This window comes from Triticum aestivum, chromosome 3B, assembly GCF_018294505.1.
Source record: "Triticum aestivum cultivar Chinese Spring chromosome 3B, IWGSC CS RefSeq v2.1, whole genome shotgun sequence".
In the NCBI taxonomy this organism is placed as follows: Eukaryota; Viridiplantae; Streptophyta; class Magnoliopsida; order Poales; family Poaceae; genus Triticum; species Triticum aestivum.
Genome location: NC_057801.1, coordinates 811850165 through 811877756, shown reverse-complemented (window position 1 = coordinate 811877756; position 27592 = coordinate 811850165). Strand labels below are relative to the sequence as shown.

Sequence of the window (27592 nt, the reverse complement as noted above, 5' to 3'; positions counted from 1 at the left end):
AAGATATATTTCTAAGTCTGACTTAAAAATACTACTCCCTTCGTTTTTATTTATTTAGCTTTGACTGAAGTCAAATTTTATAAAGTTTGATCAAGTTTGTGGAAAATAATATGAACATTTACAGTAGTAGATTTATATGATGTAAAAGTATATGTAATGATGAATCCAATGATATATATTTGATGGTGTATATGTTAATATATTTTCCTATAAGCTTTTTGAAAGTATATAAAGTTTGACTTTAGACAAAACTAATATGGAAAGTAAATAAAAATGGAGGGAGTATGAAACATTTCTAAATAAATCATTAGTTGCAATTCCTAGTTTCACCCCCACGATTTTCCACAATCCAAAAAGGAGCCATTTTGCGGCGGAAAAGAGACGGCGGTTTTGCGCGGGCCAGCTCGCTCAGCTCTATCCTCTCCCACCACCCATCCCGTCGCCGGTATCCGCACCGCAGCCAGGCAGCGCCCAAGAATGACGTCGGCGTCGGCGCCCTCCCGCGCGCTCCCATTCCTCTCGCCGCTGTCCGCCGCCCCGCGCGGCCCCTCCGGCCGGCTCCGCTGCGCGGCGGCCGCCGGGCAGGCCGGCTTCTTCACCCGCCTCGGCCGGCTCATCAAGGAGAAGGCCAAGAGCGACGTCGACAAGCTCTTCTCCGGCTTCTCCAAGACCCGCGAGACCCTCTCCGTCGTCGACGAGCTGCTCACCTACTGGAACCTCGCCGACACCGACCGCGTCCTCGACGACCTCGAGGAGGTCCCCTCCCTGACCACCGGCTCCTCGCTCCATTTTTCTTCCCCCTCTGACCGATGTTTCTTGGCGCCGGCGCAGGCGCTGTTGGTGTCGGACTTCGGGCCCAAGATCTCGTTCCGGATCGTCGACGCCCTCCGCGACCAGATCCGCGACGGCAAGCTCAAGTCCGGGACCGAGATAAAGGTGATCAGTCTCAGTCTCAGTCTCAGTCAGTTACTACAGTGGAGCACAACGGGATTGGTTTCGTGGCCTAATCCGGTGTTCATTGTGGCGCAGGCGTCGCTGAAGAGATGCATCCTCGAGCTGCTCACGACCAAGGGCAGCAAGACCGAGCTGCAGCTCGGCTTCAGGTTCTGCCTGCCCTCTATCTGAATTTGCCACTGTTGAGTGGTGTCTGAATTTTGGGAGGTCTGAGTGTGCTTGGTCGTTTTGGCAGGAAGCCGGCGGTTATCATGATCGTGGGAGTGAACGGAGGCGGCAAGACGACATCGCTAGGTACTTCTCGGCATGCTTTACTGTATTCTCGGTTCGCTGTTGCATTTAGATGTGGATTTTGTTACAAGAATGAATGATATGGGTTTATGGTGATTTAGCACTTTGGGGATGGAGCGTAAATAATTTATTGCCCCTCGAATGGTTCGAGTGCCATGAAGAATTGCTTATCCTGCTTGTATGAATTGGCTCACATAACCTCTGCATTCCTCTGCTTGATTCAGCGGTGTTAGTTACGACCTATGTTATTTTGTGGACAATGAACTAAATGGTTATAATCCAAAGAGAACTGCTAAATGGAACACGAATTTATTAATTTCTTCAAGTAAATTTATAATGCCAATGTAGGATGTGTTATACTACAAGAGGTCTAATCAATCAACTCAGGGAAAAACTGTTTACATCTTTCAACTGCAGAAAGTTAGAATGTGGGGTAGGATTGGGTTTAGCTTTTCTGGTTTATGTGGTCACTATGGAGCTAAACAGATGTGTTATAGCATGCTGTTTTGTGTCTTTTCTTGTTTGTCGAAATGATGCTATGAAGTGGCGAATTTATCTATTCTGTTATCTACAATGTTTGCAGGAAAACTTGCCTACAGATTTAAGAATGAAGGAGCGAAGGTGGGGCCATTTACTTCACACCCCCTGCTTCAGCTATATATATATTGCTTTAGCATATTGTTGTAAAATTAAAGAGCTTATATGTTCTTGCTTTCACCGATAATATAGGTATTGATGGCGGCAGGTGATACCTTCCGAGCAGCAGCTCGTGACCAGCTAGAAATTTGGGCTGAGAGGACTGGCTCAGAGATTGTTATCGATAACGATAAGAAGGCGCAGGCTCCATCAGGTATGAACTTCTGATCTGCCAAGCGTGATTGAATAAGTATTATTCTGTCATAATGAGCCCAACTCTTATGTTTCGTCTAATTTGACTCGCTTGGTAGTTCTTTCGCAGGCAGTAAAGCGTGGGAAGCGTGAAGGATTTGATATTGTTCTATGTGATACGTCAGGACGTACGGTTGTTGTTACAGATTGAAGCATAATACATTTACTTCTTTGCTTTGTTTGGGAAATTAATTGTTTTGTAGCAATAATCTTACAGGACTTCATACAAATTACGGTCTCATGGAAGAGTTGGTTTCTTGCAAGAAAGTCATAGCTAAAGCCCTGCCTGGTGCTCCTAATGTACGTTGTATTTTTATTTAAAAAATATTAAACTTTATGACGTATTATTAGTTCAACATTTTTTGCATAGCACATTAGGCGTCTTGCTTGTATTTTTATTAAAAAATATTTAACTTTATGACCTAGCAAGTTCAGAAGTGCACAAACAGATCTCATCAATATTTTGTGTTTTGCTTATTCAGTCATGTGCGGTAACTTTTATCGTGTACTCCATTCTCTTCAGGAGATCTTGCTGGTTCTGGATGGCACAACTGGATTAAATATGCTACAGCAAGCGAAGGAGTTCAACGATGTAACTACCACTCTGCATTTCTGATACTTACTTGATTCATCATCTATATTTCTATTAGATAGTGATAATGAGGGACTTTCTTGGCTTCATACCAGGTTGTTGGGATCACAGGATTCATCCTGACGAAGTTAGACGGGACTGCTCGTGGTGGCTGCGTGGTACGGACACGATTTCCAGTCCTTTCTTATGATAGTTACAAATCCCAGTCCTGCATCTTAAATAAACAGCATCTAAACTTGCTGACCTGAATCCTGTCTCAGGTGAGCGTCGTGGACGAACTTGGAATTCCAGTCAAGTTTGTTGGCGTCGGCGAAGGGGTGGAAGATCTCCAACCTTTTGATGCAGAGGCATTTGTTGAAGCCATTTTCCCATAAATTTGACCCTGTTATTAGTGTTTCTCATGTAGCAAGATTTTGGCTAACACATGCTAGAACTTATTAGAAGCAATCTTTTCAACAATTACAGCTTTTTTGGTTCAGTCGTTGACACGTCCGCCTCACTTGTCTCTATCGTTGATCCTTAGAAGCAAGTATTTATATGATTCTTGTGATTAAGTCCCAAAGAAGCAAGTATGTATATGATTCTTGTGATTAAGCTCAGGGCACATTGCAGATACATTGAGCAAGAGTACCAACAGTAATTGATAGCAAACTTTTCTTCAGACTTGCATGCTACAAGAACATCTCATTAATGGTCATACATTCATAACATACAGCTTGAATCATAAGGTGATTATACATTTCGTGTATTCATAACATACAAATTGAATCATAAACGAGACACTGCAATAGCCTGTTGTGCTACAATCTCAGTTTATACATTGATAAAATACAGCTTGAATCATAAAGGACGTACCTTAAGAGCTGTTGCGCAACAATCACAGAAAGTAGAATTTGGACAGCAAAGATTCTACAAATAAAAATACTCCAACTGGAGGGGCGTATCACCGCGACGTGATATGACAAATATTATTGCCAGCTACCATACTGCTGCTGATTGCGAGAACCGCCTTGAGGATAGTTGGGGCCTCCTCGGCCTGGACCAGACGTGCCATACGGCGGACCGCCTGGTGGGTAATTTGGGCCACCGACTCCATAGCCACTGCCGGCACCACCGCGTGGAGCACCTGCTGCAGGGAACGGAGGAGGTCCTCTTCCTTGCTGAGGATACGGGGCGCTGCCATAGCCACTGCCTTGCCCTCCGCGGTTCGGGTTATTATAGCCTGCGCCTTGGTTCCCACCCTGCGGGTACCTGTTAGGCCCTCCAGGTCCCCGAGGTTTCGCATAGTGGCTCGAGCCACCTGCCACAGGTGGCGCATGGCCAGGCCTGATCTGGTGTGATTGGCCTGGATGCTGGATCGGAGGCAAGCGAGAATGTGGGGGAGGATGATTTATTTTTTGGCGCTTTGCAGCTTCCTCCGCTTGCCTCTGCTGCTGACGTTTTTTCTTAGTCTGGAATTCGTGTGATGCCTCATACGATGGCAAACTGTATCATCGAACATTTAATGGTCATGACACAACTTAGCTCAAGAAGTTATTAGAAAGGAAATTACTTGGCAGTATAATAAAAACAGTGACCAGAACATGCCTTTTCGGGTCACATGGCAAGGGATCAGTCCAGAAATACTCTGCATCAAGTGCCTCCTTCGCTGGTATCCTCTGAACAATTTAAGAGTGAATTTGTTGAGGAGTGAAAAGCAAAGAATGGTAAACTTTTATCATACACGGGCCCAAGGAGTTAAAAGCATTTGATTGCAAAACTTGCCAAAATTGTCATTTTATACCTGTGATGGATCTAAAGTTAACATCCTCTCCAACAGGTCCAGAGCATGCCGGTCAAAACTGCAAACACATAAAAGTGTGACCACCAGCGACATGAGACAAAGCAACACAACATAACAATGCCAAGCATAGCACTCACTGTTTAAAGGCATCTTTAACTTTTCTCTTCAATACTCTGGGAGGCTTGAAGTTGTTGTACCACGGCATCTTAGTGACACCAGGCCAGATTAACTCGTCAGGGGTGCCACAAAGCTCGAAAATTTTGGTCAGCTGCTCCGGCTGCAGTAATGACATACATATAAGATTAAAATTACAAACGGCTATATCTATAACTCGAGTGCAAAAAGGGGGCTTAAATCACATCAAATGCTTAGGTTATACACTTGATTGCTGAAAGCCTCATAAGTCATAAAGGTATACCTCATTCTTCCCTGGCAGGATTGGCTTTCCATTGAGAAGCTCAGCAAAAATACAACCCACAGACCACATGTCAACAGCTGGACCATACCTTGTGCTTCCGAGAAGCAGTTCTGGAGGTCTGCAAATCCAACAAAAAACAATGAGCGTAGTCAAATAAAAGGCAACAAACGTGGCATGCATAACGAATGCAATCGTGACAATGACTATGTGGGCAGAAGTTCTAATGCCCTACCTATACCATAAGGTGATGACACGGTTAGTCAGGTTGCCATTGTGATCACTAGAGAACGACCTCGCAAGCCCAAAATCAGCCAGCTTGAGGTTACCCTCATTGTCTATCAAAAGGTTAGAACCTGCAAGGGAAGCATCAACACATTAGCTCAGCAAACGGACAACAAGGTACCTCGCAAACTTTATGAAAAACTCCGGTCGTGAAGTCAAAATATATATAATACCTTTGATATCTCGATGCAGCACCTGATTGACGTGGCAGTAGTGCAGGCCTGTGAGCAGCTGCTTCATGTAGCACTGGACCAAGACAAGATCACAGTACACCAGACGAGATCAATCCATAAACAAAATATTAAAACCTCATTGGCATCAAAGGGAAATCGCAGAAACCGAGTGAACGGGCGGTTCTTCTACCTTGATCTGCGGCACGGTGAAGCGCATCCCGGGCCTGTCGGCGAGTCCGGTGAGGTCGTGGTCCATGTACTCGAAGACCATGTAGATGCTCCCCTTGTACTTGTTGCCGTCGACTATTTTGTGCAACAACACGACAAGGCGTCAGACAGGCGTCACGACCTTACAGGCAGAAGCATAAGCAACACCCACCCCCAAGCAAAGCAAAGCACTAGAATTGCAAGCGAGAATGGTGGAATCGGGCCGTACTTGGCTTCCCTTGCTCGTCTCGGTCCGGGCCTGCGAATTCGCGAATTCCTCCTCCGTCAGTAGAGAGAATAGAACGACATATATATATATATATATATATATATATATATATATATATATATATATATATATATATTTCAATCGAGGGAATGAATTGAGGGAGCTTGGGGTCAGTCCAGCGCAGGCACCTGGGGAGGTGACGATCTCCTTGAGCTGGATGACGTTCTGGTGGTGGAGCTTCTTGAGGATCTTGATCTCGCGGATCGCCGTGATGGGGAACTGCGGCAGCCGAAACAAGGCGTCAGACACAACACGCTCGCGCCGGAGCTGGCACCGGCATCGGACGGAAGAGGAGGAGAAGAGGAAGAGAAATCTTACGCCCTCGCGCTCGTTGTCCATGCGGATCTTCTTGAGCGCGACGATCTCGTTGGTCTCCGTCTCCTTGGCCATGTACACCTGCCTGGCGGCGGCGACGCGACGGCGGGGAGAGAGAGGGGGGGGGTCAGGTGCCAGATCCGGCGACGAGCGAATTGGTAGCGAGAGGGGAGCGAGGAGTAGGGTAAGGTACGGACCCGTAGGTGCCCTCGCCGATCTGCTCGAGCTTCTCGAAGCAGTCGACGCCGCGGGAGCCCCAGGAGGGGAACTCGTCGAGGTTCAGCTGCCCCGGCGCCGCCACCGCCATGGCCGCCCGCCGGAACCGGAGACGCCGCCCGCCTCTGCTGCTGCTAGGGTCGCTCGCCGGAATCTAGATCCGATTCCGAGCCGCGAGAGAGAAGAAGAGGCGAGGGCCGAGAGGTACATGGGCCGCGAGAGAGCCCGCACGGGCTCTTGAAGCGAGCCCTCGGCCGGCCTCCCTTGCTGCGGTGCGGTGCGGTCACGTCGGATAGAGATAGAGCGTCATCCGTATCCGATATTTCCTTCCCGATCTGGGGGTTTCTCGATTAAGCAAAAAAAAAAAAAAAAAAAAAAAGCGCGCACGGGCACCGTGTTGCACGGAAGGAAAAGGCATTTGTCAGAAAGTTCTTCTTTTTCTGGACCGACTGCGCGTCCGTCCTTAATCTGCTAACTTAGCGAGTAACATAACACATCTCAGAACAAGTTTACTTATCTGGCATGTGTAGTTAATGTGAAGCCAAGTGTTTGAAGTAGCGTAACACAACCCAATGAGAATGAATATACATCTTAACAAATGACGACTTGCATGATATATATTTACTAGTACCCACTATGAAGATAGTAACATAAACTGATAACATATGCATTGTTACCAGTGGCGGCGGCAAGTGTATGCCTATGTATGCACGGGAATACCCAAGATTTGGACGAAAAAAATTTATATACATCTCAGCCCAAACCAAAGTAGCAAACGCAGCCCACGAAATCTCTGGTTCGCTCTAGTTCGCACCGACGCCTCCAGCCCTCCGCTCGACCAGTCGCTGCACTCGACCCCTCCTCGCATCGTTCCCGCACGAAGCGCCGCCAGAGGTAGATGTCAACTATCGGAGGCGACCCTAGCGGCGGCGCCCCGCCCCACGCCCGCCCCTCGCGTGGATGGGCAAACCACGAGCAGGGATGGGCAAACCTGGCAGCGGCGCCCCGCCCCTCGCGGCACAGAAACAAAAGCTGCGACGACCTCTGCCCTCGCGGCCTCGCCCCCAATTTGGGAATTTCTTGATTTGCTGAAACTACTAGATGCAGGCAGTCGATCTATTTAACAGGTGCAAGTATCTAAATTTATGTTCCCCTTGTTTGGCCAAACGTAGATGAAGATGAAGAGGAGTGGAATTGTTGGCAGTAGCATATTGGCAATGTGGGAAAAGGCTTCAAAGGCAAGGAAAATAGATGAAGTATCCACACCGAATCAGACCGTAGCTGCATCTAGTACTTGTACTTCTCCTGTTCATTTGGAGAGCAAATTGCAATTGGTGTTATGGCAAGAACCGGAGAGTAGAGGAGAAACCTCAACGCCTCATGTAGAAGATGATGAATTTATTGATGAAGATGATGAACCGATGCAAGCAGATTTGGAGGCACTCGAACATGATCCTGGAAAGCGGATTCCAATCTCAGTGTATGCTGTCAATGACCAAGATAGAGTAAGAAGGAGATATATTGAGATGGGGTCATGTCAACTAAAGAATCATGAGTTCAAGTTTACAAATAAAAGTGGGAAAGATCGTCGCTTTTTCCGTGCTTGGTTTAAAGAATTTCCATGGATTGAGTATAGTGTGGAAAAACATAGAGATTTCTGCTTCGTTTACTATTTATTCAAGGATAAAACAAGATGTCCCGATGGAGATGCTTTTGCGAATAAGGGATTTAATAACTGGAACATGAAGTCGAGATTGAAGAAACATGAAGGCGAGGTTAGTGGTGCTCATGCTGAAGCTCAAGAGAAGTATGATAGGTTCACTACACCACAAACATCAATTCGGGAGTCTATTGCTTCAAACACCTCACAATACAAGGCTTTGTATAAACAACGTTTGACATGGACACTCAAGTGTGTGAGATTTCTATTGCGCCAAGACTTGGCATTTAGAGGACATGATGAAAGTGAAGACTCATTAAATAAAGGAAATTTTCTTGAGCTTCTAAATTGGCTAGCAGGAATTTTTGAAGAGGTTGACAGGGTTGTTCTCAAGAATGCTCCACGGAACTGCAAGATGACTCACCATGATATACAACAAGAGGTGATAAAATGTTGTGCACAAGAGACTACTAAATTAGTCATTGAAGAACTTGATGGTGGTCATTTTGCAATACTAGCAGATGAGTCTAGTGATGTGTATCAGAATGAACAATTGGTTGTTTGCTTGCGTTTTATTGATAAGAAAGGAAGGGCGGTTGTAAGATTTCTTGGTCTTGCTCGTGTTGAAGATACTACCTCTTTGACACTAAAAGCTGCAATTCAGAAAATGCTTATGGACTACAATCTGACCTTTTCGATGGTTCGTGGGCAAGGATATGATGGAGCTAGTAACATGAGAGGTAATGTTAATGGCCTGAAAAAACTGATTATGGATGAGTGCCCTTATGCCTACTATGTTCATTGTTTTGCCCATCAACTACAGTTAACTCTTGTTGTTGTTGCTAAGGAGAGTGGTGATTGTACTTGGTTTTTTCAGCAGCTTGCACACTTGTTAAATGCTCTTGGCATGTCTTGTAAAAAGATGAGAATGCTTCGGATAGCTCAGGCTGAAGAACTCATTGATGCATTGGAATTGGAAGAAGTAGAATCAGGGAGTGGGCTGAAACAGGAAATGGGTTTGGGAAGTCCATGTGATAGACGTTGGGGCTCTCACTTCAAAACTGTGAACCATGTCATCTCTATGTATGGTGCACTACGACGAGTCCTTCGCAAGATTGGAGACGAGTACCATGGTGCGGAGGCACTAGCGGCTCTACCCATAGAGACAATATTTCGATCATTTGAGTTTGTTTTCATGGCACACTTGATGCAAGAAAAATTTGGATACACAGATGAGTTGTGTAGAGCTTCGCAAAAGCAAGACGAAGATATTGTTCATGCTATTGAGCTTGTTCGTGACACAAAGTATTACTTGGAGGCTTTGAGGACCAATGCTGGATGGGATGATTTTCTCACAAAGGTCACATCTTTTTGTACAAAGCATAAGATCAAAGTTGTTGATATGGAGGGTCCTTACTTTCCCGTTGGCTGGCCTAGAAGGGGTTTATGTAATGGTGTGGTCAATTACCACCGCTTCAAGGTTGATATGTTTGTGGGTGTCATTGATAGGCAAATCAGTGAGTTGAATGGCAGATTTGATGATGTAAACACAGAGCTACTTTCTTGCATGGCAACATTCTGTCCACTTCATCTATTTGCTGCTTATGACCAAGAGAAGTTGGTTAGGCTTGCTACAAAGTTTTATGCTTTTGATTTTACAAGTGATGAACTGGCAAGGCTTTCATGGCAACTAAACATGTATGTTACTAATGTGCGTAGAGATGAAAGGTTTCAAAACCTGAAAAATCTGTGTCAACTTTCAGTTGTGCTTGTGGAGACAAACAAGCATGGACAATATCATATTGTTTACAAGCTTCTTAAGTTGGTATTGATTCTGCCAGTAGCTACTGCTAGTGTTGAAAGGTATTCTCTTCAATAAGCCATGTGAAGAATAAGCTAAGGAGCAAAATGGGTGATGAATATTTGAACAATTGTTTGGTTACATTTGTTGAGAGAGAATTTTTCAAGTAAGTGAAGGATGAAGATGTCATCAATCTTTTCCAAAAAGGAGACCGCAAAGTTATATTGTAAGAAGGATATCATCACTTTATCAATCAAAAGATACTTATGTATTCATGTCGTTATGGTCTGGTACATTGAAACATTGCTATTGTCATTGTGCTAGTGTTGTTTTGTTCATATATTGCTAGTGTTGTGTTATTTGGTTCATATACTACATTTAGAGCAAAAAAAAAATTGAATGAATACCTAGCCTTCATTTCGTGGAGCCGCCACTGATTGTTACTGCTCTAAATTACTTCTCGCTATGACCAGACTCAAGATGACCCATCCAGCCACGTCGTCCTTGTCTCCGGCCCGTCCCCACCCTAGCCGGCACGGCACTAGCCCCAAAATATCTCAGCGATTCTTCCACGCTTAAGCAGCTGGAGCATCCCTTTCCAACCAAAAATACGAGGAAGCAAGCGACACCGCGTGCAGAGTGTTTGGCGTTTTCAAAATCCTACAGCTCGCTACGCATGTTTTACACCAGGCAAAACTTCACCGCGCAACGCGGATACACTGCTCCGTAAAAGCATTCCCCACTGTCAATCCCACCCATGGGGCCCGGCTAAACTGCACCGGAATTGCACGGGCCCATTGGGAAACTCTTTTCATGACGGGACGGTTAAAATCCATGTCCTTCACGGCGATGGCTGGGCGGTGCGAGCGACTTTGTCTGATCTCTCATGACGCCGCCGCCGCGGTTCTGGGCTTCTTGAATCCAGGGGAGTGGCTGGCCGGCCCCCCCATCCCATTCCCGCCGCCGCGGCCTCGCGCCCTGTTGAACCCGCCGTTCCCCGGCCTCGTGCCGCGGCCCCGTGGCCTGCCGCCTCTGCTGCTCCAGCCGTCTCCTGACTGCGCTTCGGATCTGGATCCGAAACCACCTCTGTCGCCTGACGCTCTGCCGTGCTGCTGGCCTCTGCCTCTGCCTCTGCCTCTGCCGCCCCGGAAGTGAGGCTTCCTCGCCCCTTTGACGAAGAATTCCTTCTTCCCGGCCGGCGCTTCCTCTTGCCCAGACTCGGCGTTGGAATCGGCCCATTTTCCTCTGTACACACGCCAAATGGCGTAAGCAACGGGTTGTGAAGGAAGAGCAAGGAGGGGCTGGCCGTGGCTTTTTACCTCTTTGGAGCATGATGCTCGGGATCTTTCGCCTCGGACGGTGCACCATCTACTGGATTATTATTATTCCCCTTGCGGCCCTGCAAAATTCAAGTTCAGTACGCGAGGAGGGAGTGGTTTGAAATCTTCGTGGCCTCATGGTTTGCTGTTTTTTCCCTTTTGAAAAGTTTGCAGTTAAAGAGCAACGCCTTTTTATTCGAGGGGGGAAAATAACGTTTTTATCAAGGGCTCGAGTAACTTTTTAACATGAGGGGGGAAAAGTAACACTTCAAACAAGAGCTCGGCATCTTTGCACTCAATAGCTAGTGTGAGTTATATGATGAACTTATGAAGATTATGAAGGAATTAATTCTCACTAAACATTTACATTTGATGAATTAACCTAAAATTGATGGATATGGATCAATCACAGGCTGAATGTAGCTTGGCCAAAACCATTACGTGCTTAGTGCTAAAAAAGGTATACAAAACATTCAGCAGATGAAAACGTATGGATCACTCTTCTAAAGCAAAATTAAGAAGAAAAAAACTAGTTAAGGGAATCTCACCTCTTCAACACTTCTAACGAACTCCTTGTACTTTTCAGGTGTAACCAAGTCAATGGCATCAAATCCACATTTTCTGATCAATATTTCCACTATTAGTATAACCTGCGTACAAAATATCAAAACACATCTTGTTAAGCGCACCATACAGAACATACAAAATGGACGGAAACTAAACCATGGAACAGTTGCACCGACTAACCTTCCCTTTGAAATGGTGCTTTGTAACAGATGACATTGGTAATATGCCAGTCATGATATCTGCTTGCAAACCCAACAGTTTTTCTGATTGCAAAGATGTTACCAACACCTTAACAAACCCCAGAGATGCCTAGATTTTTATATAATAATAAAACAAATCAGACTCTTCGATGACAGGAGAACTGAAAACAACCCAACAGGGCAGACAGAAGACACAGAACCCACCTTAATCACTTCAATAGCTTTATTTTGCAGCAGAACTAGGACTGACGGTATCAAATTTGGAACTTCCACGCAGAAATCAGCATCAGTGTATATAAGCAATGATAGTGCAGCTATTGCTCCGCTCACTATGTGAGGAGACGGACTAGAAAGATATCCCATCACCTGAAAGTTGACTAAATTGATTTTTTTCAATGTTTCAACAATGGAAATCCTGCATATGAGACAGACTAATGCTCCTGCCATGTGGAACTATATTGCTTACTTACAACTTTACATAAAGCAGACATCATAAATAACTACTGAATCTAAGAAACTATATAGGTATGATAGATCTCTACTTGGGTATGCAGGTTAGCCCTTTACAAAACCATCACGGCAATGGTCCAACATCATCACGATGTTCTCAGAACTCTAAGATTGCTCTTCTCAAAATCAGACCATATATCTTATAGACTGTATGCTTTCAAGTATCGATGCTGCAAAACTACAACTTAGCTTGACGCTTTTCACAAGAATTGTTCTTGCATAGACTTCATGCACTAGGCATCAGTATTTTATAATTTATGAAAGGACTTAATGGGCGCAGCAATTCATAAATCATAATACTATCATTTAATGGTATAAATGGAGAGAACAGGTTGCTAGATTTCTTTCATGAAAGGCGAAACAAACATTTGAGCTACAGTGGTTAGGAACAGGAAAAACAAGAAGTAGTTGTCTCCTCAAACATGGTGGCACCATACCTCTGCGCATCAAAGAAACATAGGAAAAATATCTCAAGAGTAGAGAAGAAGTTCGTTAGCTAACCATTGTGAATAGCCGTTGAAGATCTGAATCTCCGTTATTCAATTCAGAACTCCTCAAGCTAGTACTAATAGCCAGGAGTACATCGTATGCTAGTCTTCTACTTTCCTTCTTAGACTGCATTTAAAAGAAAACAGTGTGAATGAACCAAAGCAGTCGATGGCAGAAGAGGAAGAAAGAATCTTATCACGTGAGCTTTTTCATGGCCTTGCTTTAAGTCAGTATAAATTTATCCTTGTATAAATGGTGATTATGTATGACATGATGTTAGCAGACTAATACACAACTGATAATTGATCAAAATATGAGGATAGGTAACACACCTTCAATGCAAGTATTAACTCATTTAGAATCAAGAATGCCTTCTTGCTTGTGCTCTCTTCATTAACCTTCAGAATGGTAGAAGTTAAGTAAAAACCATGGCACATGATTCAGCAAGCAGGATGGACGAAGCATAGAACTAGACTAAAGTAACACAAGAAAACATGCATGCAGTATTGCAGTCAAAGAACATCATGCCGATGCTTGATGCTCTCTTGGTAGAAGGTGCATCCAATGTTATGGTCATGGGCCAGGGCCCTATGGCCATCCGGCATGTCCAAGGCAGCAACATGTGCGTCCACTAAGGAAGGTGTAGGGTAGGGCTGAGTTAGCCTGCTAGCTACTAGGGTATGGCTAGTATTCCAGAAGATACAGTAGTGGCAGCAGGATAGGTGCTGGCAAACATGGACAAGGAAGCCTTGTAGTTTCCAAAAGGTCAGTCTCAGAGCCTCTTCTTCTACGTCAGGGATGAGCCCTGCTGCAGTGCCGTTATATTTGCCCTATTCTCCTTTTATCCCAGCCAATTTATCCTGCTGTGGACCAAGGTCCATAATATCCACTTTGCAAAACTAAGATGTCATGTTATTCTAATATGTGCAATGGAACATTAATAGATGAACGGTGCACCTCTAATTAACAAGTATTTGTGCTCTTATGGTGCTCACTGCTCAAAGATTTGTAGTTGCATTTTTTTACAAGTGCAACAGCCATACCTTAATCATGTGAACCAACAGATACTTGTAGCATACTAATTGACCTTCTAAAACTGCATTGTTAGAATCTGGCTTTATTCCATGAAGAAGCATCATTATTTCATCCAACTGGGCTAACGAATATTCATGGTGTTCCTGAAAGTAAAGAAAGGGGTTAAAGGCAAACAAATACATCTCAAATCTGAAAGTTGGATATGAGGAACTCATGCTGACCTTCAAAATTGTGCTTAATGCGAAGAGAGCTTTGCTCTCACATGACTTGATGCTATCCTGAGGAGAAAAGATAGGTAGTATGAACAATGAACTCCCTACTAACAGTTGGACATTGGGGCATAATAAGAGCAGAGATTAGCAAGGATACCAGTAAAGAAGATTTGATGAATCCAAAAAACAAATCAAGCACATCCTCATCGGCAGCTTCAGCTAGTGTTGAAATGAGTTCCATCAGTAGAGACCTGCACAAGCAAAATCATAATCATATATCATGCACAACAAGCTTCCGGATGGGATGCATTTATGTGTTGGCTACCACATAGTAACCACATATGCATACATGATGATGCATATAATCACATAAGAAACTTCCTATATATGTAAAACTCCAAGAAAAATCCTAGTTTCGATGCCATGATTGTTCCAAGATTTATTTATTTATTTGGAGAACGGCGTCATGATATTATTTAACTGGATGGGAAGATTGCCCTAGTAGGTTACAGATTAACAACATTGATTTCCTTATAAAATTATGGCTTGTAGGTACCTATTTACATGGTAGAAAGTTCTGACACTGCTGAGAACCTGATATTTTGGTATTACTAACTTTGTGTTTTTTCTACAGAATGCTTAACCTAGACTAAAAAGATCAGACCTTACAGATGGGTTAGGATAAATAGCAAACCTCTTATGATTTATCTCCGCTGTTGAATCAGTATTCTCTTCGCCTTTTCCATCTACCTCATTTGCTTCACATTCTAGATTCTCTGGTGTCGATGGAGTATCTTCCAAACCACATTTTGTAAGTAGTGAAAGAAAAAGGTTACAGATGTTTGCGCTACCAGAAATTTGAGCCAGGGATCTCAGCGCATCCTGTAAAATGACAAAGATAACCCGATAAATATCACACAATGTATGGTCTGAAAAGGGGTGTTGATCGATAACCATTGCGAAGTAACACAGGAATTGTTCAACCATGCTGAAGAGAAGTAGTGGCCCATAAATGCTTGTTTCCAAACAAAGGTATACGCTTACAAGTAGTAACAGATCTTGCCAAAAATGCATAGTGCAGCAAAAACTTTCAGGGTAGGAGAGCTGGAGGCATACTGTTGTCCTACACAGAGATTTAAGGTTCTAACATGTGTGAGAACCACCTTACACAAGTCTGCACTTAGTCTTCCAACAACAAGGTTTAAATCATGTACACGGCATACACAGGGGAAAAAATAGAACAATCATTAAGTACAAGAAAACTATTCATTTATGCAGAAATGAAACTCCATGCATGAGTTTTACATTACATGTTGTAAAGCAATCTTCACACTTCATAGTCATGCGACTGTTTAGTTAATTCAAGTCACGCGGCAACTTAATTAAGGATCCGTAAGGATAGGCAAACAGGATCCCAAAAGGTCCTCTTTTCTCCCTTATCCACAATGCACTTAGTCTTGCATCTGCATGAAACTTAGAGCTCAGCCTATGATTTTAAATTTCAAACTGAACGAGCATACATGCCTCTAATGGCCTCTCTTTACAATGACAAAATGTTTCCTAAATCTAACATCTTAACAGGCATCCATGATCCATGCATCTAACATGCGCGGATTAATCGAATCATAAATGTTTGTCCACAAGCATGAGATGCTGTTTCAAAATGTGCGTATGCAACTGAGTCAAGTAGTTTGGAGAAATAAAAAATTATAAAGAGAATCATCTGGTAAAATAAACAACTGAGTAAGTGATGCACCTTTAAATGAGCACGCTTTTCTGATGATTCAAGGAAATCATCTGCAAAAGTGCAAAGAAGATCCACAGAATGTGATGCCAAGACTTTCATGCTTTTACGAGCATCTTTTTTAGAGCACCGTTGTAAGCTTACACAGCTTAAGTTACTAGTCTTTGAGGAGAACAAGGCTGAAACTTCTGCAGGGACTTCTACATCTTCATCACTGCTGCTTAATCTTCTAGTTCCATCTATAAGTTGCTGGCAAACAATAGATAAATTGTTTGAGAGAAGAAATGAAGCAGTTTTGTAGTATACGAGTCTATAAGATTAAATATAAGGAATCACAGTGTATAGAACTAAACCTGCAGGCCTTTACTAGCGGATTTGTAGAGACACCGATCAGACTTCAGCATCTCTAGCAGCAGTTTGGACAAGGAACCAAAGTTCTGATCTACATCAGACGGACAGCGGCAGAAGGCAGGAAGCAAATTCCACAATTGATCACTCCAACCTTGCAATTCCTTACATTTCCGTGCTTTTTTGGCTGAAAGAATAAAGGAAAAATTCATGAAGTTGTGTAACATACTAACATGTGAATTTAGCACCTATTGAATCAATTGTCTTTACCCCTGCTTGAAGCCTCTTGTAACGATTTTGCTAGCGGTACAATGTACTCTAAAAAGTGTTGCAGTGAGGCCCCATAAACATACTTGTTTAAAATGGGTACAATCCACATATTTGAGCATGTAAACCAAGCCTCCTCAAAAGATATTGGAAGTAGAGAATGAATTTTATCAGGCCCCATAGCAACTATTGCTGCCCCAATGCACTCCTCAACCTGCAAACGTGACAACAGAAAAGCTAAGCTAAATGGAAGGTTAAAAATGTGAAGTGCAAATATGTGTGGAGTAAACATTGACTATATACTAAACCATTCTATCCTGTTATTTACATTTTGCGCTATATGGAATAAGGAGAACATATCTAGTGATACCGCTCTTTAGTGATATATTGTGATACCACCGACGAATTGGTGCCGTAAATGGTGATAAAAAATCAGGAACAAGTTTATAACATCAACACAGTATTATCCAATCATGTGAAATTTACATGTTTAGGGAAAAAAGATAAAATCTGCAGAAAAACAAGGAAAAGGAGAACAAATATGATACTCCCTCTGTTCCAAAATAGATGACCCAACTTTGTACTAAAGTAGTACAAGGTTGGGTCATCTATTTTGGAACAGAGGGAGTAATATTTTAGGGTCACAAGAGGTGATGTACATACAAAACTAAGGTGTTCCCTTTTTTGGACGTGATAATAATCTAGAAATGAACTTACATTCTTCAGGTGTGGTTCTTTGTGTATTTTCGAGCCAAGCCGTGACAAAGTTAGTAGGATATCTTTCATAAAGACATAAGAACTCCCCCCTGCAGACGAATTAACAAATACCAAAGAGTTGATGAATCAAAAGTGGTGATGTGTAAAGCGGGGCAATATCAACATAACAGTTACATTATGAAAAAAATGGAAGAACAGTTATGCGGAAAGGGTACACAATGCATGACAAAATATGGCAGGATAAAAGGTGCTTGGAGATTTTTGTCAACCTTTCATATGTCTTAACAGTTTGCTAGGTAGTCGCAGCCTTGCAGGAGTAAATACTAACTACTTTAGCATTGTGTTTGATGTACCTTTTGTAGCACCACATGTACTTATTTGTACTCAAAATGACAAAAAAATTCAATATATGTGCAAGAGATAATATTAAAGGCATGTGATGTTCTATGTAGGGGTAAACCACGTTAAACAAAACAAACCTTATAGAGTCAGGGTAACTACTACATGGAATTCAAAAGACTCTCTCAAATGATTACTTAATTGATCCAATCATTAAGGCAGGAGATGTTCTTGTTGAAAACTTGAAATAACTGAAGACGTACCGAGTTTGAGAAACATAGCCAGGACAATTTTTAACACATTTTGAGGAGGAGAAGCACACTTTCTAAGTTTTTTGTTGATAGACAAACAGATTGATTTGATGGCAGCCCCATCACTCGAATCCTCAGCATCACACCCTGACTCATTAGTCACAAAAATACTTTGGTCGACATGAGAACAGATGCACTCTATTAACAGTTCCGCTACATCTTCAGAACATTTACTGTCCAGAATTAGGTATCCTGCCAAGTTGAGAAGCATGACAAATAAGTTAAGTTGGTAAGTATTATATAATACATATGTGACATAAGATAAACCCAGATACATCTATCACCAATCCATAAGTGTTGAAAAGGTCAAAGACATAAGGACTGTGTGCAAACTTTGAACAGATACGCTCTCAAAGGCAACCCAAAAAACAAGATGGCAAGTGCTAACTTTCATAACTGAGGAGATAAGTTTGCCCCCTAATGCACCCATTTAATATAACAATGGACAAAGCATGGTTGAGGACTACTTGTTCAGCATGAAAAAATTATGATAACTAGAAGAACTCATTATTCCTAAACGACGAACACCTAGGTATGTCAACTGTGGAGTCATGCTTCTTTTAACTGGCCATATGTATATTTATAAGAAGCTCATTGCATCAAATCCTGACGCATGAAAAGCAAGAAGATGCAAACCTGAAACTGCCTCGAATGCAGACGGAAGAACCTTTGTCCACAATTTTGGGCGACCAGCCAGTTTCCCTAAACAATTTCTCATCAGCTGTAATGCTGCGATGATGGTATCATCAGGCTTCTTCTCATCGTAAGGCAGGTAAGCCAACACTAAGGAGATGAGCTTCTCCAACTCCAACTCAATATTCTCAGCCTTAAGATGCTCCAACAAGGCCTCCATAAGCCTGAGGACATGCCTTGTGAGTGGGCTAAAACGGGGTTTCAATAGCCGATAAGCACCCGAGAAAACCGTCTTCCTTGCCTTCTTAGATAGATATGGAACTAAAACTGCCACCGCGCCTAGCATATGAACCGCTTCCGTCTCCTTAGCCTCGGAAGCGTCTGAATCCAACTTGGCAAGACTTCTCACCGACAAAATGTGTTTCTCAAACAAGTCAATTGCAGCGCCGCTAGCTTTCTTCGCACAACCGGAACGCTCCAAGTAAGGAAATAGCTTCTCCACACTCTCCTGCGCGCATCTTCGGACCTAGCAAAGCGAGAAATGGCATGCACATGAGTGTGTTTTCTATATCAGCAACAGGAACTCCAATCCTGGCTTCCTCACCTTGGCCCGCTGATCCACCGAGGCAGCGAGGAGAGCCTCCAGAGGCGCGGCGACAGCGCCCCAATCGGCTGCGGCGTCGAGATGGAGGGCCAACTGGCCGAGCGACTTGACCACCGAGCGGACGGTGCCGGTGGGGAGCTTGGAGGCGTCAGGGGAGGCGAGGAAGGCGGCGAGCGAGGAGGCGGGCTCCGAGGCGGAGGCCGGCGGCAGGGAGGAGATGTGGGGGATGAGGATGACGAGGAGGGACGCGAGGGCGGCGGCGGCGGCGGGGTCCGAGGGGCCGGCGGCCCGGAGCGCGGAGACGACGGCGGGGAGGTAGGACTCGGCGGTGAGGGGATGCCCGTCGTCGGTGAGGATGGAGCCGATGGCGGCGGCGGTGGCGAGGAGGTGGCGGTGCTGCGCGGAGGCGGAGCGGCCGTAGCGCGCGGTGAGCGCGGCGCAGACGTCGCCCGAGTAGTCGTCGAGGGGCAGCGGGGCCTGGGAGGGCTCGTCGGCGTCGACTTCGGCGGCGGCGGCGGCGGCGGCGCTCTGCTTCCGCTTCATGGCGGCGGGACGAGGGGGAAGGGTTTTGGGGGATTTTTGGGTCGGGGACAGACTTTTGCTCCTCTAGGGTTTAAAGTTTGGGCTTGATATGTCAAAAGATGAGGCCACTAAACCATATTTCATCAAGTTTCCATTTTTATTTGTGTTTGAGATTTCAGATAAGATTTGACTGACTTTGAAGATTCAAGCAATGTCGGCATATTTTGGCGAGTTCGGAATGTATTTTGACCGGGTTTTAGAAAGAAGATCGGGAAACCAACAAAATAAATGAATTACAAAGATTGAATGTGAAATCCATGCACTGAATGATGGCAAATTTGGCTTAGTTAAGACCGGTTGGGACAAATTCATGGAGAGGATGAGCGGTGTGGGGTATGGTAGGGATAGCAAGAAGTAAGAGCATTTTCAATCGGACCATCCGCTTTTCTTTACATGTTGGGGCGGATAATTTGAGAAAAAAACATCCAACCGGACTCCTATATCAAGTCCATTTGTCTGGACATCCCTCGTGTGCTATCTGGGTACGGCTTTCACATCGGATTGGTCCATGTTGGTCCACGCTAACCCACATAAACCTGAGCGCCCCCTTGTCTCGCTTTAAGCGAGACCTTGGAAAACCCTCGCATCAAGGCAGCTTCAGATGGGCCGGGCCAGATGCGCTGGAGGGCACAACCTTGGGTTTTTTTATGGGTTTTTTTCACTTTTTTGTTTTTTTACTTTTCTTTACACTTCTGAAAAGTATAAACATATATACTTTAAAAATATACTTAACATAATATTTGAAAATTGTTAATCATGCATTTGGAAAATGATAATGTGTATAGAAAAAATATTGACCATGTATACAAAAAAATACAATGTGTGAAAAAAGTGGATCGTGTATTTATAAAATGTTGATCATATATTCAAGAAGTGTTGATCATATAATCATTCCTTATGTGTTGGCGTAGGCAGTCTAAGAAAAAATTCGAACCGGACCCTATACCAAGCCCATTTGTCTGCGCATCCCTCGTATGCGATCTGGGCACGGCTTCCACAACAGATCGGTCCACGTTGACCCACCCTAACCCACATAAACCTGAGCCCCCCCTTGTCTCGCTTTAAGCGAGACCTAGGGAAACCCTCGCATCAAGGCAGGTTCAGATGGGCCAGGACAAATGCGCTGGAAGGCACAGCCTTCGGGCTTTTTTTTCCTGTTTTTCCTTCAATTTTTTGTTTCATTTTTCATTTTTTTACTTTTCTTTACACTTCCGAAAAGTATAAACATATATATTACAAAAATATACTTAACATAATGTTTGAAAATTGTTAATCATTCATTTGGAAAATGTTAAATGTGTATAAAAAATATTAACCATGTATACAATGTGTGAATAAAGTGGATCATGTATTTATAAAATGTTAATCAAGCTTTCTAAAAAATGTTAAACAAGTATTTACATTTTTAATCAAACATAAAAAAATGTTGACCATGTACTAAAAATATTTTAACTTGCATTTGAAAAATGTTAAATGTACATAGAAAAAATGTTGAACATGAATTAAAAATGTTAAAATTTTATTCTAAAATATTAAATATGTATAGAAAGAATGTTAACCATATATTTAAAAAATGTGAACTTGTATTTGAAAAATAATAAATGTGCATAGTAAAAATGTTGACCATGTATACTCAAAAAATGTGAAACTTGTATTTGAAAGATGTTAAATGTGCATAGTATAAATGTTGACCATGTATATTAAAAAAATGTGAAACTTGTACTTGAAAAATGTTAAAGGTGTACAGAAAAAAAGTTGATCATGTATTAAAAAAGTCTTAAAGTTGTATTTGAAAAATGTTGACCATGTATTAAAAATGTTAAACTTGTATTTGAAAAATGTTAAATGTGTATAAAAATGTTATTTATGCATTAAAAATGTTAAAAATTATATTTTAAATATTTTAATAAAAAAATTGCAAAAAAAATATTAAATATGTATAGAAAAAATGTTTTCTGCGAATAGTATAGAAAAAATGTTGACCATGTATTAAAAAATATTAATTTAGTATTTAAAATGTTAATCAGGTATTAAAAATGTAAATGTGTGTAAGAAAAATGTATTATATATATACAAAAAATGTGTATATAAAAATAATGAAACCCGAGAGTAAACAAGGAGAATTGTTAAAAAATGAGAAAGAAACAAACAAAAATAAATAAAAAATGAAGAAAAAGGAAAGAAAGAAAAACCCAGTGAAAACCAAGAAAGAAATAAAGAAAACTAAGTAAAAACAATGAAAAAGAAAGAAAAGAGAAAAACTAGTAAAACAGGAGAAAAGAAGAAGAAAACCCCGTGAAAAAACAAAAAGAGAAAAGAGAGAGAAAACAAAAAACATGTGGGAAAACTACCTCCATTCGCATCAAGTACGTCTCGCCCTGACTAGTTATCACAAACTAGACGTGAGCGTACTGGCTAGCAGCGCGGGTGGTCTCGTAGAGCAGGGTTTGATCCCTGTAGCTCTCTCCTTTTCTATTGTATTTTTTTAACCGTTCGTGAATGGGCCGGCCCGATAACTCTTCAGTGAGATATCGTACTGCCTCGCTGAATGCGAGATATAGTCACGACGCATAAAACTCACCCTATCCCATCTCAAACCAAATTCTAGCCTCACTCACTCGACCACTCTACTTCCTGTCCTCTCTCTTCACCATCATCTACCCTCGCCACCTTATGTCGCCACCATGGCAGGATCAGGTAGCGGCTTCTCCTTTAAAGCTAACCCCAATGATTGGGATGCCCTCAACGTGGAGGCGAACGAGGAGTTGGCCATCCATTTGGCCCTTCGCCGGTCCTAGATGGATCAGGCGGAATCTCTAGCTTTGCGCCCTCCCTGGTGGCCCACCAGGGCTCCTCCAACTCCGTGCATGATGGCGGTGGTTCATCGCGATCCACACTTGTCCCAGCTGCTCGGTGAGGCTCTTGAAGCTCCGGGATGTCACCTTCGGCTCTTGCTCCTCTCGGCCGGCGTGAGTGTTGGTCCCGGCACCTCCAAGCCCGCGATTGCGACTACTCGAGTCAAAGGCGCTGGCAAATTTTTGCATGTGGTAGGCGACTCTGGTCGGATCTAGCCGCTCTATTTGCGGCTCTTGCAGATCTGCACCGGTCCCTACGTCGTTACTTGACCAAGGTCGAGATCGCCACCGCCTCAAAAATGTGAAAGCATTGCGGCTTGTAACCGTGTTTGTTGCTTGCCGTCTTATAACCATGTTTGTTGTCTTCTCTATCTGTGCTTAAGTCGTCTTATAACCATGTTTGTTGCTTGCATTGCTAGACTGAGATGGAAAACAAGGCCTCTCAGCCTACAGAAGATGGTCAGGAATCGAACTATGCGACCGAGGTTGTAGCTGCAGTGCTTGCTAAGCACACTAGGAACCAAGGTTTCTTCAGCATGTGTGGGGATCCAACATGTCCATCTGAGATCAAAGCGATAGCAACTGTCAAGCAGAATTGGCAAAGAGGGGTATTGTCGAGCTTCAGGCGCTTGTTAACACCTTGACCAAGCAGTTGAAGGAGTCCGAAGAAGCAAGGACCAGGCAAGACGAGGAGCACAGAAAGAGAGATGAGGAGAACAGGAAGAAGCAAGCTGAGATGGATGCAAAACTAGAGTTTTTGGTGAGTTAATTGCAAGCAAGATCAACTCAAGGGTAAGTTGTTTGTCCAAGATCAACCGTCCTTCTCTACTTGATGCATGGAAGCTATGTGAATGTGATATACTACTGGAACCCACCTTATTTTGTAATGCTTCTGTTGTGCAAACTACATATTGTTGGATGCAAAACTGATTGGATTTTGCTGCTCCATGTTTAGTGGATGTGGAGATGTAAGCTCAATGTTACTTGTGCTTTGTGATATTGTGCCTCTTTTTTGTATTTGTGATGGATCTGGAGATGTAAGCTCAATGTTAGGCTTGGAAAACATTTTGTGTAAAAAACAAAGAAGGGCCGTTTTTTAGGTGAGAAGGGTCGGGTTGGGTAGAGTAAACACTAATGGGCCGAATGAAGTGGGCCTTGAAACACACTTTCCGGCTAAAGAAAAAACACAAGTGGCGCATAATTTTAATGGGCTGATGTGCATATTGAACAAGTAGGGATGGCCAACGGAGAGAGTAAATGATTTTGGGCCAGCCCAAAATGAACGGGTCAACCAGCTGCAGTAAAATGGGCTCATAGGCCTCGCCATACTAAAATAAATGGGTCAGACCATATTGGGCTGAATGCTACATGGGCTTACACGATGCCATGTTAGGCCCACGCTGGAGCCACGTCAGGCCCACGTTGGCGCCACATCAGATCGACGGAGATGCCACATGGGACTCATCTGCTACACGTCATGTAAATCCGTGACTGAATAGTCTGTCACAGAGGAGCATGCCTTGGGTGGGCTGAACGAGCCTGGGATCAGATAGGTGACGGAAATAGACTGTCATGGTCCATGGCGGAAACCAAAATCCATCAAGGATGGGCGGGTTGGCAATCCCGATGGGGCATCGTTCGGTATCCTGCTAGAACTTGGAGCACCAAGAAATTATGGGAAGTGATGACTGCTTGTGTGATCATGCACAATATGATCGTAGATGATGAATGTGCGGATGAAATATATGACCAAGGGTTTCAATTTCAGGATGACAATGTTGTGCTTGAACATGGAGGAGCGGCAACATTTGCATAGTTCATCGAATTTTATCATTAAATGCGTTATTGGGAAACTCACTTTTTTTGAGAAACCTTTCGATCTATTCATCTTCAATCATGACAATACAACGAACACCAGAAATAATAAAATATACATCAACTGCAAGATGATTTGGTTGAGCATATGTGGGCTCACGTTGGCAACCAATAGATGTATCGACTATTTTTTCTTTTAAATGTATTTGTGACAATTAATTTTTTTTGGCTTGTAAACTATGAGATATTGTTTGGTTGTGAAACTATGAGATATTTGAATTTGATTAAATTATGTGAACTTACGGCAATTTTTTTATGTGTAGACAAAAGAGCAAAAAATAGGCCGCCAGTCGAACGGAAATGCATCCGTGTGTTGAGCATTGCCAACCCAAACATGAAAAGGAGTGAACACGTCAATTCAAACACCAAACAGGCAAAAAACGGACAAGCCGGTTTGGATCCACACGTTGGAGTTGCTCCCAAAGAGCTCCTGCTACCCTATGCATTTTTCTGTGCACAAGGAGCAATGATGTTAATGCATGGCGGTCTCCTTTGTCTTGGGAAGGAACCATCCCAGGCAGGCTTCACTTGACTTGACGAAGTTTTATTTAAAGGAAAGCATTTTTTTACTCTAGTTTTATTTTAAAGGAAAGCATTTTTTATTAATAAAGTTCACTGAAACGTATTAACATGGAATCTAGTTTCAAAGTTCTGGACGCGAGAAATCGAATGATGAAAACGATTCATGATTTGGTGCTCGATTTAAGATATAAAATATTCTTCAATAAATGAATCTATGGAAAAGGAAAAAACTCATAGATTGGAGCAAGTGACACATATACAGTGCGCCCCTTATCAACCCCTGAGAAGGTGAGAGTCACCTTTGTATGGGGTACGTCGGACGACTCGTATACTCGCTTGTGAATTGTAATACTGCGTAGTAGGCCTAATCTTATTTGGCGAGGTTATAGACCGCATGCGCACCCCCAGACTCCACACATGCACATTTTTGGGCCTTCCCAACTAGGGTTTTCCACGGAAGGTTCTGGAACCTTCCCATACAGTTTTCCATTTTTATGTGTTTTTTGTTTCTTTTCTTCTTTTGTTCTTTCCTTTAGTTTTTCCTATTCGTGTTTGTTCATTTTTTTTTCTTTTTCCAGACATTTTTTAAGTTTTGTGAACATTTTTTGAAATCATGTATATTTTTCAAATTGGCGAACACTTTCTATGCAATCATTGAATTTTTCAAAATTCATGAACATTTTTTAGAAAGTTATGAACATTTTTGAAAATTCTTAGCATTTATCAATTCATGATATTTTTTCTGAAATTCACGAACATTTTATCTGAATTGTGAACATTTTTTGGAAGTCGTTTTTTTGTATCAGTTAACCTTTTTAAGCGAAAATATATTTTAGGGAACAACTTTTTAAAATCAATTAACATTTTTTGTTTGCCAAACATTTTTTGTTAGTGCATGAACATTTTTTAGAATTCCTGAACATCTTTTGAGTCAACAAACATTTTTTGAATCGATGAACCATTTTGTAATTCAGGAAGATTTTGATTTTTGTGAATATTATTGAATTGGTGAACATTTGTTCAAAATCATGAACACTATTTTGAATTCATGAACTTTATTTTTGAAATCATGATATTTTTTCCAATTGTGAGAACTTTTTTGAATTCTAAAACAATTTTGCAAACTCGTGAACATTATTTTGAAATCCAATTATTATCTGAAATTTTCTAGTATGAAACTTAGTTGACCATTCTACTGATGTGTGAAGGTTCGTGATGTATTCACAGTCATGGTATTCTTTGTGAAGGAAATACAATTGTGACCATACTATTCATCAAATATTGTTTTTTAATATGGCTTCTATTTTGTTATTTTTGCCTCGATTACCATGGATGTGATTGCTTCATGAAACTTAAAAGGATACCGGTTGACTATGTATATTACAAAAATAAATTTAGTTTTTTTATTTTTTTATTTTTTTTGAATTCCATAAAACCTGAAACTTTGGGAAATCAACTTTTGCTGATATTGCAAAGTTTCACCTAAAATAACATTCGAGGAGTCATCACCTAAAAAACAAAATCATTGTTCAAAGTATATGTACACTTTTGAGCAGCGATTTTGTTTTTTTTGTGAGGGCTCCACGAAGGTTGTTTGTGTCTGAAACTTTTCAAGAACATCAAATCTTTGATCAAGTTTGATCCCTGAAAGTTTCAGATTTTTTTCATTTTTTACGAATTTACTATTCATGAGGGTGCAGGGGCACATGGGAGCTGTTACACCTTTCTCATTTACTATTCATAAGGGGTGCATGGGGAACCATGTTCACTGAATCTGCGTCCCCTCCTAATGTGGATATACTAATCTGTTAGTTTCATCTAGTTAATTTACATGATAAATTAGTGAGTGCAGTAGCGTAGCTTCAAACAAATTCTTGGGCGGGCTAGTCTAAAGAAAAGCCTAAAAAAATCTGTTCAGCGGACTGCTTGTGGCTCATCAGGCTTTGGCAATTTCACATAAATTGGACAGGCCATGGCCTGGTTTTACCCCTACAAAGCTCCGCCGTTAAGTGAGTGGTCCCATATAATCCTCATCTCATGAGGTATTTTGAGTGCCAATACTTAATTTCTATATTTGTGTTGTATTTGTTAAAGGTATTTGAGCTCTCACATAGTCGTATGATACATGGTTCCCTCCTTCGTAAACTCCGTCACACCTGAAAATTATTCTTGCCTTCGCCAGTGCATGGTGTCGACCTTTCGTGGTGCTTGCCCTCTTGGCATGCATGGTTCCTCAATGCAAAAGCTTAGCTTTCACTGTATCAATCCACCGATTACGTAGTCAGTAGTACCGTATAGTGACTAGTGATGCAATTAGCAGATGTGTTTTACGTTCATTATTGCCAGGCATACAGACTCTCCTTTCGCCAAGGAAAACTCATATGTATATATGGGGGTAATTTGTGAAACAGATTTTATGTTGAAACCGGAGTTCGGTCCGCCCCGATGCATATCGATTCAGGTTACTCCTACCACGAAAGAGTGTATTCCCTTTGTAACTAAATATAAGACATTTTCGCAGTTCAATTTATATATAATTTGTGAAACGGGTTGTCTATCTCATGTCTTTTGTTGTTGTATCAGCCTTCCTGTAG

At 42.4% G+C, this 27592-nt stretch overlaps 3 protein-coding genes across 3 annotated transcripts; 1 reads left to right on the top strand and 2 right to left on the bottom strand.

Annotated features, from left to right (window-relative positions):
- Positions 1 to 376: 376 nt before the first annotated feature.
- Positions 377 to 3386, top strand: LOC123072592 (cell division protein FtsY homolog, chloroplastic). Its single transcript, XM_044496173.1, has 11 exons — positions 377 to 756; positions 832 to 936; positions 1030 to 1103; positions 1190 to 1248; positions 1829 to 1866; positions 1975 to 2095; positions 2193 to 2261; positions 2351 to 2433; positions 2657 to 2725; positions 2821 to 2883; positions 2986 to 3386. Exons 1-11 carry the CDS (start codon positions 478 to 480, stop codon positions 3097 to 3099), a joined length of 1074 nt encoding a protein of 357 aa, XP_044352108.1. The 5' UTR covers positions 377 to 477; the 3' UTR covers positions 3100 to 3386.
- A 23-nt stretch (positions 3387 to 3409) lies between these two features.
- LOC123072591 (cyclin-dependent kinase C-2) lies at positions 3410 to 6696 on the bottom strand. The gene is made up of 12 exons (XM_044496172.1): positions 6390 to 6696; positions 6196 to 6277; positions 6006 to 6096; positions 5818 to 5847; positions 5572 to 5684; positions 5382 to 5454; positions 5159 to 5279; positions 4927 to 5044; positions 4646 to 4785; positions 4509 to 4566; positions 4313 to 4383; positions 3410 to 4210 (listed from the first exon to the last, which is right to left on the bottom strand). The coding sequence occupies exons 1-12, from the start codon at positions 6497 to 6499 to the stop codon at positions 3694 to 3696; spliced, it is 1524 nt and encodes a 507-aa protein (XP_044352107.1). The 5' UTR covers positions 6500 to 6696; the 3' UTR covers positions 3410 to 3693.
- A 3728-nt stretch (positions 6697 to 10424) lies between these two features.
- LOC123072590 (RRP12-like protein) lies at positions 10425 to 19774 on the bottom strand. The gene is made up of 18 exons (XM_044496171.1): positions 19165 to 19774; positions 18564 to 19086; positions 17880 to 18119; positions 17278 to 17366; positions 16564 to 16774; positions 16299 to 16480; positions 15958 to 16194; positions 14896 to 15083; positions 14359 to 14452; positions 14211 to 14267; positions 13998 to 14132; positions 13287 to 13352; positions 12967 to 13080; positions 12160 to 12321; positions 11936 to 12064; positions 11737 to 11838; positions 11189 to 11268; positions 10425 to 11114 (listed from the first exon to the last, which is right to left on the bottom strand). Exons 1-18 carry the CDS (start codon positions 19705 to 19707, stop codon positions 10754 to 10756), a joined length of 3513 nt encoding a protein of 1170 aa, XP_044352106.1. The 5' UTR covers positions 19708 to 19774; the 3' UTR covers positions 10425 to 10753.
- Between the last annotated feature and the right edge of the window lie 7818 nt (positions 19775 to 27592).